The sequence below is a fragment of the Strix uralensis genome, chromosome 2, assembly GCF_047716275.1.
Source record: "Strix uralensis isolate ZFMK-TIS-50842 chromosome 2, bStrUra1, whole genome shotgun sequence".
Lineage (NCBI taxonomy): Eukaryota > Metazoa > Chordata > Aves > Strigiformes > Strigidae > Strix > Strix uralensis.
The window spans coordinates 7,739,134-7,753,685 of NC_133973.1; the positions used below are offsets into that span (position 1 = coordinate 7,739,134).

General features: G+C 50.7%; 2 protein-coding genes across 3 annotated transcripts; one reads left to right on the forward strand and one right to left on the reverse strand.

The window, feature by feature from the left end:
- Positions 1-642: 642 nt before the first annotated feature.
- Positions 643-8,119, reverse strand: LPAR5 (lysophosphatidic acid receptor 5). Of its 2 annotated transcripts, XM_074854404.1 has the most exons (3): positions 7,893-8,119; positions 1,465-2,274; positions 643-1,314 (listed from the first exon to the last, which is right to left on the reverse strand). In XM_074854404.1, exons 2-3 carry the CDS (start codon positions 1,945-1,947, stop codon positions 835-837), a joined length of 963 nt encoding a protein of 320 aa, XP_074710505.1. In that variant the 5' UTR covers positions 1,948-2,274; positions 7,893-8,119; the 3' UTR covers positions 643-834. The 2 variants fall into 2 exon arrangements, with proteins under 2 accessions (XP_074710505.1, XP_074710496.1); XM_074854395.1 differs by having other exon boundaries at positions 643-2,274.
- A 2,827-nt stretch (positions 8,120-10,946) lies between these two features.
- Positions 10,947-14,390, forward strand: LOC141936973 (protein Wnt-4-like). Its single transcript, XM_074854416.1, has 5 exons — positions 10,947-11,011; positions 11,367-11,605; positions 12,463-12,594; positions 12,759-12,901; positions 13,923-14,390. Exons 1-5 carry the CDS (start codon positions 10,947-10,949, stop codon positions 14,388-14,390), a joined length of 1,047 nt encoding a protein of 348 aa, XP_074710517.1.
- The last annotated feature ends 162 nt before the right edge of the window (positions 14,391-14,552 follow it).

The window sequence follows — 14,552 nt, forward strand, 5'->3', positions numbered from 1 at the left end:
GACAAGAAAGTGCAAAGCCCTGACATCAATGCGAGCTTCAGAAACGACGACACTGAGGGGTATCCACTCTTTTTTCTGGTGCCATTATGAATGTCAGGTGTATTTTTAAGTATGCTGGTGTTTCCCAAGCCATTTTGCTTTAGGTAAATGTATAGCCATTGTGCTGCGCCCGTGTGAGTACAGCTGTACAAGCACATTTGACATACCTCCTAAAAACTGTTTTGCTAAGGTCTGTGACTTACTGTACAATTAGAAAGCTATTTTCTGCAAGAGTACTAAATACTCAGCTATTCTCCTTGACCCCAACAAGGGTTGCTAAATGCTTCAGGTCTTTTGGAAAATGAAGATGATTATTTAGGTGCCCCAAGCTGGACTTAAGACTCAAATTGAAGCATCTAGTTAAAAAAACAACAAAGTTTCCCTCAGTCATCACTACTAAATTCACCCGGTCAGCAGTGAGTACCGTATCTGTGCTCTGATTATCCCCAGAACTGCTTCATGCTACAGTGCAGACAGAAAGTGTCCAGGCAGGATGGACTTGCTATAGGAATCTCTGCTGACCAGACCCGGACACACACTAGGTTTGTTTCACATCCTTGTTTGCTACTGTTTCCTGTACCAAAAGAGTCAGGAGGGACCATGTCACCAAGATATCTCTGTTTATTCAAAACAACCTTTCATCCTTCAGCGTTGTATCATCACGTTCACCCACATACAGTCTGCTGGGCTCCCTCAAACAGTTTGCTAAGTTACCCTGAGCTGTTTCCCACAGTCTTGCTGCAATCACTGAATGGGTGGCTCTGCAACTCTGCAATGGTGTGACCTTTCTGGTGGTTATATTTCCGAGTCCTCAATAGGGCCATTCAAAAATATTGCGGTAGGAAGTGGTCGCACAGATTCATTGGGACGGATAAAGTTTTCAGCTGGGAACTGTTTTACTTTTGAGACAGTGTGGTTTCGGATTGACTTATTCTCCACAACCTGATTCTTGAGCATCCCTGTATCTGAGTCCCAGGTTTGTCCCCGCCGCAGTTTCTTAAAGGTGTTACGGAAACCCTCAGTACTAAAGTAGTAGATCAAGGGATCCAGCATGCAGTTCATGCTGGCCAACAGCATTGTCATAATTAACACTTGGCGCACGGAGACCTGTGTTTCTTGCTCAACCTTCATCACCCGGGCCTTTATCAACCCATAAACAGCCAGGGTAGTGTTGTAGGGCACAAAGCAGATGATGAAGATGACCAGATTGACCAAGAGGAGACGGACAGTCTTCTGCTGTCGCAGGGTCTTTGGCTGGCTGTCCTGGCAGAGCTCCTGAAAGATCCGGATTGAACAGTATGTCACACAGCTGAGAGGCAGGAGGAAACCCAAAATTTCAGCCAGGACAACTAGGGGGAAGAGGTTATTCTGCCACATGTTGTCACTAAAGCTTTCAAAGCACAGATAAACTGTCTGGTTCTGTACCTCGCAGTGGTTTTGCTTGTGGACTATGGCTGTGGGGATGGAGCCCATGAAGATCACAAGCCAGACGATCAGGCAAAGGAGCTTGGCCACCTTGGGCCGCCGCAGATGCCGCCAGCGAAGTGGGTGGACAATGGCAACATAGCGATCCAGGTTGATGCACATGAGGAAGAGGCAGCTACCATACATGTTGATCTGGAAGACAGAGCCAGAGACCTGGCACAGGGTGTTACCAAAGGGCCAGTGGTGGTTGGAATAGTAGTAGAGTCGCAAAGGCAGAGGAAGTGTGAAGGTGAGGTCGCTCACAGCCAGGTTGAACATGTAGATCATCACCACAGACTTCAGGCGCAGGTAGCGGATGAATATCCATAGCGCCATCACATTCAGCATCAAACCTGTAATGAATATCAAGATGTAGCCAGGCAGGAGGAGGTGGTGGTTGAAGCTGTAATCCTTGCATGTCTGAGATTCATTGGAAGCTGACATGCCCAGCGGGGATCCAGGGAGAGTCTTGCTGAGATGGCTGAGCCTGCTGGTGGGCTAAGGAGGCACAAAGAAAAGCATTGAGAGGTCATTCCCCTCTAGGAAGGGACGGGCAGGTCATTCCCCTCATCTGCAGCTGAGACGTAGATGGGCACACCTCTCTTGTGACTGGTGCTGCTTTGGATTGCTGGTCAGCGGTCATCTGGCAGGGATGGTAACGTAGTCAGCTGGAGTCAGCTTCTGCCTCTAGTTCAGCAATTCTTTCCAGTGGTTATGGTGATGCTGATGTGATGGAGGGACACTGCCAGTTGTTGAATGCCAGCACAGTTCCTGGTTAAAGTGGAAGACCAAGAAAGAAGAGCTTATGTTAGAGGGGGAAATCTCTTGAAAGCCTCAAAATCCCACCATGATGTCTTGTGCTGCAAGAACTCACAAAGAAACCAAAAGACTAAGAAAAGTGGACAGGAGAAAAGTGAGTAATAAAATGGCAGAAGAAGCCAGAGCAGAGAGAAGGTAATTGTAGTACAGAATCATTTATTGCTCAGCACCAGAAAAAGCATGTTGTTTTGATCGCTGCTGGGAGCACATGTATACAAGAAAGGGACAACACAAGAGCACACAGGGAAAGTAGTCAAGGCAACTCCAGAAAAAAGTGAGAGAGGGAAAGAAAAAGAAGAGAGCAAGCATTTTGAGGGAAAAATGCTGACTGGAAGGAACTTAAAATAAAAACTGCATAGATTGTTTTATATCAGAGAAATAGGACTTTGTACATCCATTGCAGATAAAAAGAATTATACTACAGTTAGACTTGACTCCACCTTAGCGCCTTTTCCTAGGTGAAACAACCCCCACACACCTGAGTCCCAGCTAGATGGAGTTCCTTATGTTACTTACATTCATACAGTTCCTTTGGATTGGATGTCCTCAGATCGTTTTCCTGCTTACAACACCATAAAGGATGAAGCAGCCCATGTCCCACAAACACAGAGCAGCACAGCTGGGTAAGGGAGCACACGGTAAAGCAGGAAGGGCCATGAGATTCATGTGGACACACATACCTGTGACTCCGAAGTGGTGTGAGGCTGGTAACCGCTCTAGATACTAACGGTAGCACTGCCTTGCCAAATATTGATCAACTGGAGTGAGGCCAGTGGAAGACCACCAGAAAGGTCTGGGGGCTGGAGCACTTGCCCTGTGAGGAGATGCTGAGGGAACTGGGCTTGTTCAGCTGGAGAAGGCTCCAGGGGATCTAATAGCAGCCTCCCCATACCTGCAAGGTGGTTACTGGAAGAGGACAGAGTTAGCTGTTCACAGCAAGGCATGGCAGGGGTTATAAACTGAAGCAATAGATATTCATACTGGCTATAGGAAAAAATGTTTTCACTGTGTTGACAGTCAGGCACTGCAACAGGTTTCCCCAAGAGGTTGTGGAGTCTCCATCCTTGGAGGTTTTCAAGACCAGACTATAAAGTAGAGAGTAGCCTGATCTGATCTGATCTGATCTGACCTGATCTGATAGCTGACCCGCTTTGGGTAGAAGGTTGGGCTAGATACATCCTTAATTATTCTGTGATCCTAAAACTAGATATCTGCTCTCAAAGCTGTCACAGTGGAGCAGGGGCTGGTAAGTATGACAGAATTCCGCATAGCTGTTTGCAGGGGTTAGATAGGGACTCCCTCACAGAGCCCATGTAGAGTGTGATTTACCTTGAAATGAAAGTAGAATTTTCTGTCTAGAGGAAAATTTTACGTAAGGTTGATATTACTGTAAGAGGAAGCTACTCAGCAACATAACAGTCATGACAAGCATGTCAGACCTTTTAGATGGCATTGTGGGTCTAGAGGGAGGATCTATTAAAGACAGAAGAAGCACATGCTGACTTCATAGGTAGGAAAAGATTTGTCTACAACACTGTGTTAAACAATGACAGTGGAAGTCTAATACAAGAGAGCAGACAGCTATCAATTTGACCATCCTTTGTGTTGTTGGGCAGGTCCACCACCAAGGCAGGTTTCTTAGAGGAACTTCTACTGGTTTGTAAAGTTACATTCTGAGTGGCTTTTACCCTTCTCTGACAAAGATGGATGAAAACTTTGTGTGAAGACTTGCATAAAAGTATAATATAATCCAGCAAGACAAGGCAAATGTACAAGAATGTTGTTGGTTTCAAGTGAAATTATTAGATGCCTCAAAAAAACTCAAGGAAGATATGTCAGCTTTTGCTAGAGCCAAAACCTTGAAATGACTGCAGACTGAACAGACTGGTGAGACCTTTGTTTTGACTGAGACAAAGTGAGTGAGACTGAGACTCTGAAAGACCATGACCTGCTCTAATGTGTGTGCCCAGACCAGCTAGGTGTCAGGTGAAGGTGACTGTCTCCACAGACAAGCTATTTTTATCAAGAGGTATTCAATAAACACCTCTAGAGAATATAATATGTAAGCACAGTCCATACTGTGTGAGATCAGTGGTCTATCTACAACTACTATTCTGTCTCAAATTGTGGATGGCCAGGGGGAAATGTAAGAGCAGTGCAAGCATGTAGTTATCCTTCCTCAAGTTTTCTTTCTGCTTCCAGCATATTGTAGCCCAGGGATTTTCTGAGCCAGAGGTGACCTATTTGTGTTCAGTAGTCCTTGGAGAATTATTTTTTCCAGTTTCTTTTTGCATCAATGTAAAATTTACCATCTACAACATCCAGTGCCAAGAGTGCCAAGAAGTTTCACAGCTTAACTGCATCTCAGATGAAGAACCACTTCCTTGTACTCATTTTTGAATCACCACCTGCTAGATTCAGTTCCCAGTTTTAGAGCTGGAAGAGACAGTGGAAAAAACATTCACCTTATCATTTATGATTTTATAAACATCTACCATATTCCCCATCAGTAACCTTCTTATTTTTTTGAGGCTAAAGGGTCCTCGTTGTCACAGTCGTTCCTCACAGAGGAGTCTTTCTGTCCTTGTTGCCCTTCTCAGTACCTTTCCAATTCTGCTACAGCCTTTGTGAGCTCTGTGGTGGAGTGCTCAAAATGTACACAGTGTTGATGATGTGGGTGCACTGAGCTGAGTAGGCGCAGATCTCATTTGCAAGGGGTAATGGTCAGTTCAGATTGGTTTTTCTCATTACTTCACCAGATGAAATTTCAGCTGTTATTTTAAGGCCAGTCACTCACACTTCTCTTAATCTCTGCAGTCCTTCACAGTCAACCCTCCTCTTTTCTAACTTGAATAATTTTATGTCTCCAACAGATTTGTTATTTTATTGTTCATCCTTCATGAATAAGTCAAACAGTCCAAGCCCCAGCACTGGTGTCCTGTAACTCCACTGAGAAAACCAATCATCTACCCTCATTCTCTGTCCTGTCTTTCGGGCACTTTTTGGCCAGGTAGGAACATTTTCTGTAAATTTCTTTAAGCACCTTTGGTGAGAGCCCTTTTGAAAATCCACACGGGCCACTGTTCACGTGCTTGTTGACTCCTTCAAAGAAGGACTGTGAGACACAGCACCCCTTTATAAAAGCCATGATGATTCTTCCCCAGTAATTAGATGTGACTGCGTGCCAATTGATTTTTTCCTTTATTATAGCTTCTACTAATTTGTTCAGCACAGACATCAAGCTCCAGCTCCCTGGTCTGAAATCCCCCAAGAACCTTTTCTCAAATTGTGCCTGCTGGTGAGCCTTTAAAAGCAGTTTTAAACAAATGTTTCTACACCACAGTTAGTCAGGTCTTCCATCCTTTAGTTGGTTTTGGACCTCTGGGGTAGGACCCATGTGGTTTCAGCCACTGCTTAGTGCATCTTGCTGCTCCATAACCGTTTCTGCCACTGTTTTGATCAGAGACAGTCCTTTGATGACTTTCCTGCTGTGAAATCTCCCAGGCTTTCCTGCCATGAACACCAGTGCAAGAAATCTGTTTAGTTTTTTGCCTACCATCACCTTTCTATTTCTCTGAGTGGTCTTTCCTTACAAACTAGCCCTTCAGCCTTCAAGACACCAAACAGCAGAGTTCTAAAATGTCAGCAAAGTTCACTGAGAGTGGAAAATAGATTGGGGTTTTTTTGAGTTGTTTTTTTTTTTTTGTGAGTGGATGGAAACACAGAAGCAAGAATCTACTAATGGTGGTGTTACTGAAGCTAAGCTGATAGTCTCAAATCTGGTGTAAAAGATACTGTAATCAAGATCTCAGAGACCTGTAATGAGATGTGTACATGCATGGTCTTTGGAAAAATGAAGCTGTGGGAACGGAGCATTTCTCTGCGGAGCTCTGAGGGTACTGTTTTGGCTGTCTCTCACTGAAAAGGAAAGTTACGGGTAAAGCAGGCTCGTAGCAGGGAGACAGAAGAGCTGAAACTAGTTCCTTTTGGTTAATGTCTGAGAGCCACAGGCCATGTTCTTTGTGGCTGCTTCTAAAAGAAACTCAAGTACTCGAAAGCTGCTGCAAGGTCTCAAGTCATCATTGTGTGAGGAGACAGTGGTACCACAGCTGAATTGTCATCTTCCTCATGATGAGATGCTGTCTTGAAATCCTGAAGGAACTTTCTGTTTGGTGACAGACCTAATGTGGCCCGGGAGGTGGAGGAAGCATCTTTTTACCTCTCAGTGAAGATCAGTATGAGCCCCTGAAGGCCATCTGCCGAGACCATGGCCTTTTCCCCAGCAGGAATGGAAAAGAGCAATTCAAACCATAGATGCTACCTAGGCAGATACTTCTTTCTGTTTTCAGGTGGAAAATTAGTTTGTTGCTAGTATTCTTGCTCTGGAAGGGGGAACAGGGGGAATGACATAGACATGACACATGTGTGCATGTGCACGTATACACACACACAGACACACACTATGAGCAACTGCTGCAGGAGAGGAGAAGCTGCAGAAACTAGAGGGCAAAAACACCGGTGAGGGAGGAAGAGCTGCTGCTACAGGTGTGACATGCGAGCAACGTCAACTGCTATTGCTGTGTGAGGGGAGAGTAGAATGTGATGCTGGAGGGTGGGCAGACATCCTCGAAAAACAGCTGAAAAGAATGCACCATCCTCTGCTCCCACACACCTCCTCCTGTGGCCTCCCCACTCAGATGACAACCATGTGCCTTCCTCGAGCACTTGGGAGCTGCTCAGGGCCCTGGCTGGTGTGGAGTGCTGGTCTGAGATGAGCCAGAGGTTGGGAAGACAGCTAGAAAATTCTTGCTGAGCATGCCACAAGGTCAGTGTTTCCAAGAGCGACTTGTCATTTAAACCCTGGAGCGCTCTGGGGATGCAGACAGTGAATGTGGCATTGAGGTACAAAGCAGTGCAGCTGAAAACGCAAACTGCACAAGCTCACTTAGTAAATCTGAAACCAAGAGGAAATAACAAATAATGCACCAAACCTCAAAAAAACCACCCAACTTTGCTTTAGAAATTGAAGGTATATTTTTTCATAAATGTGGATGCTTTTAACCTGCTGTAGGTGATATTTAAGCCCCACTTTCCACCTTTTTTCCAACCAAAAAAAATTTTGATTATTATGATGATTAGAACCATGAAGACATTCAAGACTTAGGATGGCTTGTTTTTAACGAGAGATACATGACATCAAAGCTGAGACCTCCATATTTAACTCACGCGGTCTGATCACACTGCTACTGCTTACTCCCTAGAGGTGTCACCCCCCTTCATCTTCTGAGGACCCCATAGAAGAGGACTTCCATTGTGGGCACCTTGGCAAGTAAGCTCTTGCCAACACAAGCAAGCTGCCCGTGCTGTTAGTATCACAGGATCCCAAAGAAAACCTCTGTTTGAATAAATATTGAGATTTGCCTTGCACCTCTGGGTTCACTAGGCAATTGAAGAGGCATCGAGGGTTTCCCGGTGCTCTGTGGTCAGGTCTGGCAGCGCAGCAGCTCACGGAGACCAGTGCCCAGTGAGCCCAGACCATCCATCTCTCCAGCTGTTTCCACCTCACTTACCTCTGCTGGTGAAGAGCCAAGGGTGCACGAGGGCTTTCTGGCTAGTGATCGCTGTCACTGCAGAGGTCTTGATCCAGGCACCAAAACTGCAGGCAGCTTGAATTAAAACAGAACCAGGAAGGCTCTTTGACTACTTGTTCATCCAAATCATAGCCGTCCTCTACTGCGCCATGGCTTGTTCTGCATCTGTCATGCTGCAGTTTGTCTCCCCTCCTTCCTCACTTCCTGATGCGCTTCTGGCTGGCCACAAAGCACGAACTTTGCTATCCGAAGCTGATAAGCTAAAACACATCCTATGAAAGCAAACGTAATCATGAAAGAAGCAACACCCAGGTGTCCTTGCAACTGAGGAAGTCTGCCCCGGGTCATAGTGCCAAATACTTGCTGGTCTTTGCTTCCATGCTAACTCAGCCACCCCCAGGACTCATGGGGGAAAATGAAAACATCCCCCTCCCCAAAATATTGCCAAACACGAGGTAGAAGTGAAATACAGGAAGTGAGAGCAAAGTTGATTTAAACACTAGCCTGTTCAAAGGCTCAGAGTCCTGTCAGTCCCATGGGCTTGGGCGCTCTGGGGCCAAGCTCCTGCCTGGGGGCCCTGTTGTGCACCGCTGGCATGTGGCAGGGACCCAAAAAGAACCAAGCTCTGAAGAGGTGTCAGTGCTTGCAGCAGGCAAAGGCATGTTTGCCACAAATGTAAGTCCCTGTCGTTCAAGGCTACAGGAGGCACAGTGCTAAGAAAGTGCAAGGGCTGATTTAGCAGGACATCTGCAACCGAGCACACTGCCAAGTGAGGCTGGGAAGGGATCTGCCCTTCTGCAGAGCCCATCTGGCATTCTGTTCCTTCAAGTCCTATTTCTGCTCTGCCAGTCCCAGCACACCTGGGAGAATAGATGGGTCCTGGGGACACTCCTAATCCTACTGTCATCCTTCCCCCAGAGCAGCTGCCCCGAGAAGAAGATGCCGTGCCTGTGGGCTCCCTCTTTCTCTGCAGTCCTTGCCTGGCTCCTCTGCCTGATGGCTGCTGCTGCTGGTGTTTGACTTTCTCACTCTCTGCTTGCCTTGTTCTGCTGTCACTGCCTCCTCATTCAGGGAGTGACACACCAAGGGATATATGTTCCTGCTGCTCATAAATCCTTGGAGAGTACAATAGCACCCGAACCGCTGATCTCACCCCGCTCCTTTTTAGTGCCTCTCTTTTAACCAGACCCCCTCTCTCACTTCCTAGTTGCTGGGATCTTTGTTCTCACAGCTTTTTGTGTCTCTTCAGTTCCCATCAAGGCTCTGGTACTGATAAAGACTTGCAGATATGCTGGGGAGTGTGTGTGTGTGTCCTTCTCCCTTTGCAAAAGGCGTCTCTGACACCGTCTGTGGGAACTTTCCCCTCCCTGGTGGCCCTCACGCCCTGCACACATGTGCACACGCCTGGCTGAGCCTGGAAGTCCTGGCTTTACTCTGTGTGTCAGAAGAGGAGGACGTGGTGGCACTTCGCCTCGCCCCACAGCATCCCTCACCCAGCCAGGTTCACTCACCTCACCGGCTCTTGGTGCATCAGCCCATGAATTCTGTCTCCCCCTGCCCAGGTGGGCTCACTCCTCTGTCCCTCGCTGTATCTTGGAGACTCGGCTTGTTGGGAAGAGCAGCACAACCCTTGGCATTTCCTCACTGCTGTCTGACTCGACAGCAGGTAAGACCAGATTACTGGGGTGTGTGTTGGAGGCTACACCCTGATGCTGCAGATCCCAACATGCCTGCCACCCCAGAGTGCTGACTCCAGAAAACAGGAGCAAGGACCCAACAGAACGAGGGACGCAGGGAGCTGGGAAGGCAAGGAGAGAGGTCGAAAGCGTGCTAGAGCAGAGGGGCTGCTCAGGTTTGAAAGGATGACTGATAAACCCCAGTGCTCTTCAGACCTCTTCGTGCAGGGAAATGTGGAAGAGGGCAGCAAAGGGGTGAAACCACATGTGGGGCCATGGTGGAAAAACTATAGCAGGGCCAGGGCAGCCGTGTTTCACTTTCTGAATGATTCAGACAGGAAAAGCAGAAACCTTTGGGCTGGCTGTGTGAGGAGTTTCACTTTCCAGGGTGGTGGGGACATCTGGCACTGCCCAGGCCCACTGGGGGCATGGTAGGCTTTTCTCCCAGGACATTTCATCTCCCCAGTCGCTCAACTCACTTTTTCCTGGACTCCCAGGAGCTCTTAGGAAAGGGCTACCCACTGAGAAGAGGTGTAGCCACCTGATCACACCTGCTAAGGAGAAGGGCAAGGACTGTCTCTCTTGCCATGGGGAAGAAAATGAGGGGTGTGAAGGGAGACTTGCCAGGGAAAGAGTTAAGAGAGCCAGGGGGCAGCCGGGCTGTGTCTGTTTGCCGTAGCTATGTGGGCTGCAGGGTAGAAAAGAAGAATCTCCAGCCTAGAGAAGACAGATGAGGGAGGGTCTGAAAGGACGTCAGCTGGGGATAAGGGAGGCAGCAGGTCTTCCCCTCTCAGCTCCCATGAGCTGTCACTGCGGGGAAACTCTCCGGCTCTCTAAAGGGCTTTGTGACAAAGCGATGACGAGCTGGTGGGTCTAGCAACAGCTGCTTGGTGCTGCCAGGTTTTTCTTGCGTGGAAATTTCTGTCTGCTGCTGACTGGGTCTTGGACTGGTTTCTGCTGATGAAGTGACTTGACTGTGGAGGAAGACAACCAGATCGTCTGCTGACAGGACAGCAGAGGCCGGGGGATGCTGTCCCCAGCCATGTGAGCTTGCTCTGACGGATGCCCACCCCAGAGCCCTAGTTCAGAGCTGTCCCACAGTGCTACCCGACCTGTGGGGAGGGACCAGCACCGGCGTGGGTGCACTGGCAAGGCCAACCCACCAGGTTTCTGTGGGCTACTGGGTCTCCAATGCTGGCAGGCACACCAAGGCTGCCCATGGTCATTGCTCGGGGCAGGGGCTACCCGTGCTTTGCAGTGCTGGGCTGGAGCTGCTGTGAGAGTGACTGTTGGGTGCAGGAGGGGATTCAGGCGGCTGCTACACCGTGACTGAAGGTGGAGGTTTGCTGGGGACAGGATGGAGATGGTGCGGCTGTACGTGGCACTGATCCCTGTGCAGCATGTCCTTGCTGTGACCTGGCTGTAAGTATGCTTCGCACTTGTACTGTCTGGATTGGAAAGTCACCTGGAGAGGTGCTGTCTCCCCAGAAAACAGGCAGATCTGTGAGAAAAGGGTGGAAGAAGGAACCTGGGCAACCTGAAGCCAGCACATTAGAAGGGGCATCTCCGGGAGCGTGAAGGGAGAGGGACGATGAAGCCGAAGAGGTGCATACCAGGATGGGGAGCAGGAATGTCCAAATTCAGCACAGACAAGAGGCAGCACATCCCATTCTCTGCCCTGTTTCTGCTCTAAAATAAGGCTATAGAGAGCTAGTCCCCTGCAGACATGGCCCTGACTCTAGCTGATCTGCGACTGAATCTCTCCCCTACCCCACAGGTACCTGGCCAAGCAGCCTTCTCTGCGGGCCATCCTCCGGGACCCCCGTGGCTGCGAGGGTCTGACAGGGCTGGTAGAAGAGCAGGTGCGTGTTTGCCGGCGGCAGGTGGAAGCCATGGATGCAGTGAAGCGAGGCGCAGAGTTGGCTGTTGAGGAGTGCCAGCACCAGTTTCACTCTCGCCGGTGGAACTGCTCCACGCTACAGGGGCTGCAGGTCTTTGGCAAGGTCACCATCCAAGGTCAGCAAGGGGGAGACAGTGAAGACAGAGGTGGCATGGGGTCCCTTCAGTGTGCCCACAGGGTCCCCTTGACAGATCAGCCTTTCCCGGGCTAGCATGTGAGTGTCAACTGGGCCCATCCCCAGAGTGGCCCGTGCCTTCCTCCACATGCTAACAAAGCTGTCAACACAGAGCAAACTGAACCAAATGCACATGCTGTTACAAATATTAATATTCTGGCCAAACTTCTTCCTCATTTGGTCAGGCTTGGCTTTTTAGTCCCATCTGGACCGTTCTGGGTACCATCTCTGCAGATCGGTAGATCTCCCTCACCCTGCCACCAGCCCAGACCTGTGGAGCAGCAGCTCAAATCAAACCTTTTCCTCTGATGCTAGAGTCCTTTTTTGTTGCAGGCCAGAGAAAAAGGATCTTCCTATTCCCCCAAAACAGCACAGAACAGATTTTGCATGTGTTTGGGCGGGAGGAGCCAAACAGGGTCTCTCTGGCTTCTAGAGACAAGGCACCAGGGAGGACCCTGAAAAAGCCCTCTGTGTGGGAGTCTTGGCCCCTGGCATCCCCCACCACAGCTCCCCTTTCACTTCCCTTGGGGGCTGCTGACTTCTCTCCCTCAATGGGCTCCCCAGCCCAGGAATTGAGGGTGCCAACAGTGGGGGCAGTGAGGCAGAAGGACCCCACAGAGCCATCTCCCTCACTGGTTCCAGGCCTTGGGAACCGCAGCATCGTGCCAGTGATTTCTCCTGAGCAGTCTCTGTCTGAATACATCCTTCCTGCATGCAGTCACACCTCTTTCCCCCGTGTTGTGTGCTATCAGTGCCTTCCCCCTCCGCAGACTCATGCCATTTCTCACCCCACTTCAGGCACGCGGGAGTCTGCTTTCATCCACGCCATCTCTGCCGCTGGTGTTGCCTTTGCTGTGACTCGTGCCTGCAGCCGTGGGGAGCTGGAGAAGTGTGGCTGTGACCGCAAGATCCGAGGAGTGAGCCCCGAAGGTGAAGGAGGAAGCCAGTGGCAGGAAGGGGGTGGCAGAGGAGAAGATCCTTGGGGAAGACTCTCACCAGTGGAGGAGACATCTCCCTTCTCCACAGCCCTCAGCCCTTTGGGAGCTCCTTCCAGGGCTTCTCCTTCTTCATCTCATGGCTGCTTTCCTCTGCAGGTTTCCAATGGTCGGGCTGCTCTGATAACCTGTCGTATGGGATTGCCTTTTCTCAAGCCTTCGTAGACAACCCCGAGAGGAGCCGTGGTGTCTCCTCCAGCCGAGCACTCATGAACCTGCACAACAATGAGGCTGGGAGGAAGGTAAGGGCAGGAACAAGGGCTGGGAAAGAAGCCCAGCTTCAGGGGCTTCTCCCTGGCTAGGCGGACCTCAGTCCATCTCCCCTACCCCAAGGAGCAGTTCAGGGCAGCCACAGGCTCTCAGAGCATGTCCTGCTGCCTTTTCTGAGCCCAGCACTGCGCTGCTCACACCGAGCTGGCTCCTCGCCTGTGTGGAAGGGGGTCCCAGCCTCCCCTACCTGCTTCTGTGCAGTCTTCTTTTCCTCACAGAGCCCAGGTGTGATTTACCTTCCTTGGCTGGTTCTGCAAAGGAAATAGTTTCCCCATTCTGCTCTGAAGGTCTTCCCTGCCCCTCCAGCCCCTCCTGAGCAGACACCGTCCTCTGCAGGGGCCATTATCAGATGTGGTCCCTTGAGCATCCTCTGCCTCTGGGCAGATCTGTTCCCCTTCCCACAGTCCCGTGGGTCAGAGCAGGTCCCAGTCATTTCCCTTGCCTCAGGGATTTCTCTTACAGACCCAAGCCAGCCTGTTTCCCATAGAGTGGGTTCCCTTCTGTTTCATATTAGCTTGGCTTAAAAAGACTTTTTTGCTCCCTTCCCTTCCCTTCCCTTCCCTTCCCTTCCCTTCCCTTCCCTTCCCTTCCCTTCCCTTCCCTTCCCTTCCCTTCCCTTCCCTTCCCTTCCCTTCCCTTCCCTTCCCTTCCCTTCCCTTCCCTTCCCTTCCCTTCCCTTCCCTTCCCTTCCCTTCCCTTCCCTTCCCTTCCCTTCCCTTCCCTTCCCTTCCCTTCCCTTCCCTTCCCTTCCCTTCCCTTCCCTTCCCTTCCCTTCCCTTCCCTTCCCTTCCCTTCCCTTCCCTTCCCTTCCCTTCCCTTCCCTTCCCTTCCCTTCCCTTCCCTTCCCTTCCCTTCCCTTCCCTTCCCTTCCCTTCCCTTCCCTTCCCTTCCCTGGTTTTGGGGGGGAATAGTGGCTGCTGGGGGGCCCGCAGGCAGAGGAGGTGTAGGGAGGGGTGTCCTGGGTCTGGCTGGCAGCTTCCTCCTGCTCCCCAGGCTCTCCTGGCCCACATGAAGGTGGAGTGCAAGTGCCACGGCGTGTCGGGCTCCTGCGAGGTGCGCACATGCTGGAAGGTCATGCCTCCCTTTCGCAAGGTGGGCAACATCCTCAAGGAAAAGTTCGAGGGGGCGACAGAGGTTCACCCCAAGCGGGTGGGTTCCCGCAAGCTCCTGGTGCCCAAGAGCTCTCGCTTCAAGCCCTACACAGCTCACGACCTGGTCTATCTGTTGGCCAGCCCAGACTTCTGCGACCGGGACCCCCGGCATGGGGTATTCGGCACCTATGGCCGTCGGTGCAACCGGACGTCCCCGGCCATGGACGGCTGCGAGCTCCTGTGCTGCGGCAGGGGCTTCCACACGGCTCAGGCAGAGGTGGTGGAGCGGTGCAGCTGCAAGTTTCGCTGGTGCTGCTCCGTCAAGTGCAAGCAGTGCCGGCATCTCGTGGAGGTGCACAGCTGCCGTTGAGGGGGAGCGCAGGGGGGGACTGCAAGGCCGCGGGGAGAGGACAGCCCCGGGGGAGGGACACAGGGAAGCAGGGGAAGGTGTGGGGGAGACAGAGCCTGATGGGGAGCCAACGTGGGGTTTTGCTGCCCTGCCAGAGAGCAGCCCCTGGCTCCACAGGTGCCA

Bases quoted from the DNA above. Each gene is read 5' to 3' on its own strand.
- LPAR5 (XM_074854395.1), bottom strand. From the start codon at position 1,947: ATGTCAGCTTCCAATGAATCTCAGACATGCAAGGATTACAGCTTCAAC.
- LOC141936973 (XM_074854416.1), top strand. From the start codon at position 10,947: ATGGAGATGGTGCGGCTGTACGTGGCACTGATCCCTGTGCAGCATGTC. The intron at 11,012-11,366 runs GTAAGTATGCTT...CCTACCCCACAG, and splicing joins GTCCTTGCTGTGACCTGGCT to GTACCTGGCCAAGCAGCCTT. The intron at 12,902-13,922 runs GTAAGGGCAGGA...CCTGCTCCCCAG, and splicing joins ACAATGAGGCTGGGAGGAAG to GCTCTCCTGGCCCACATGAA.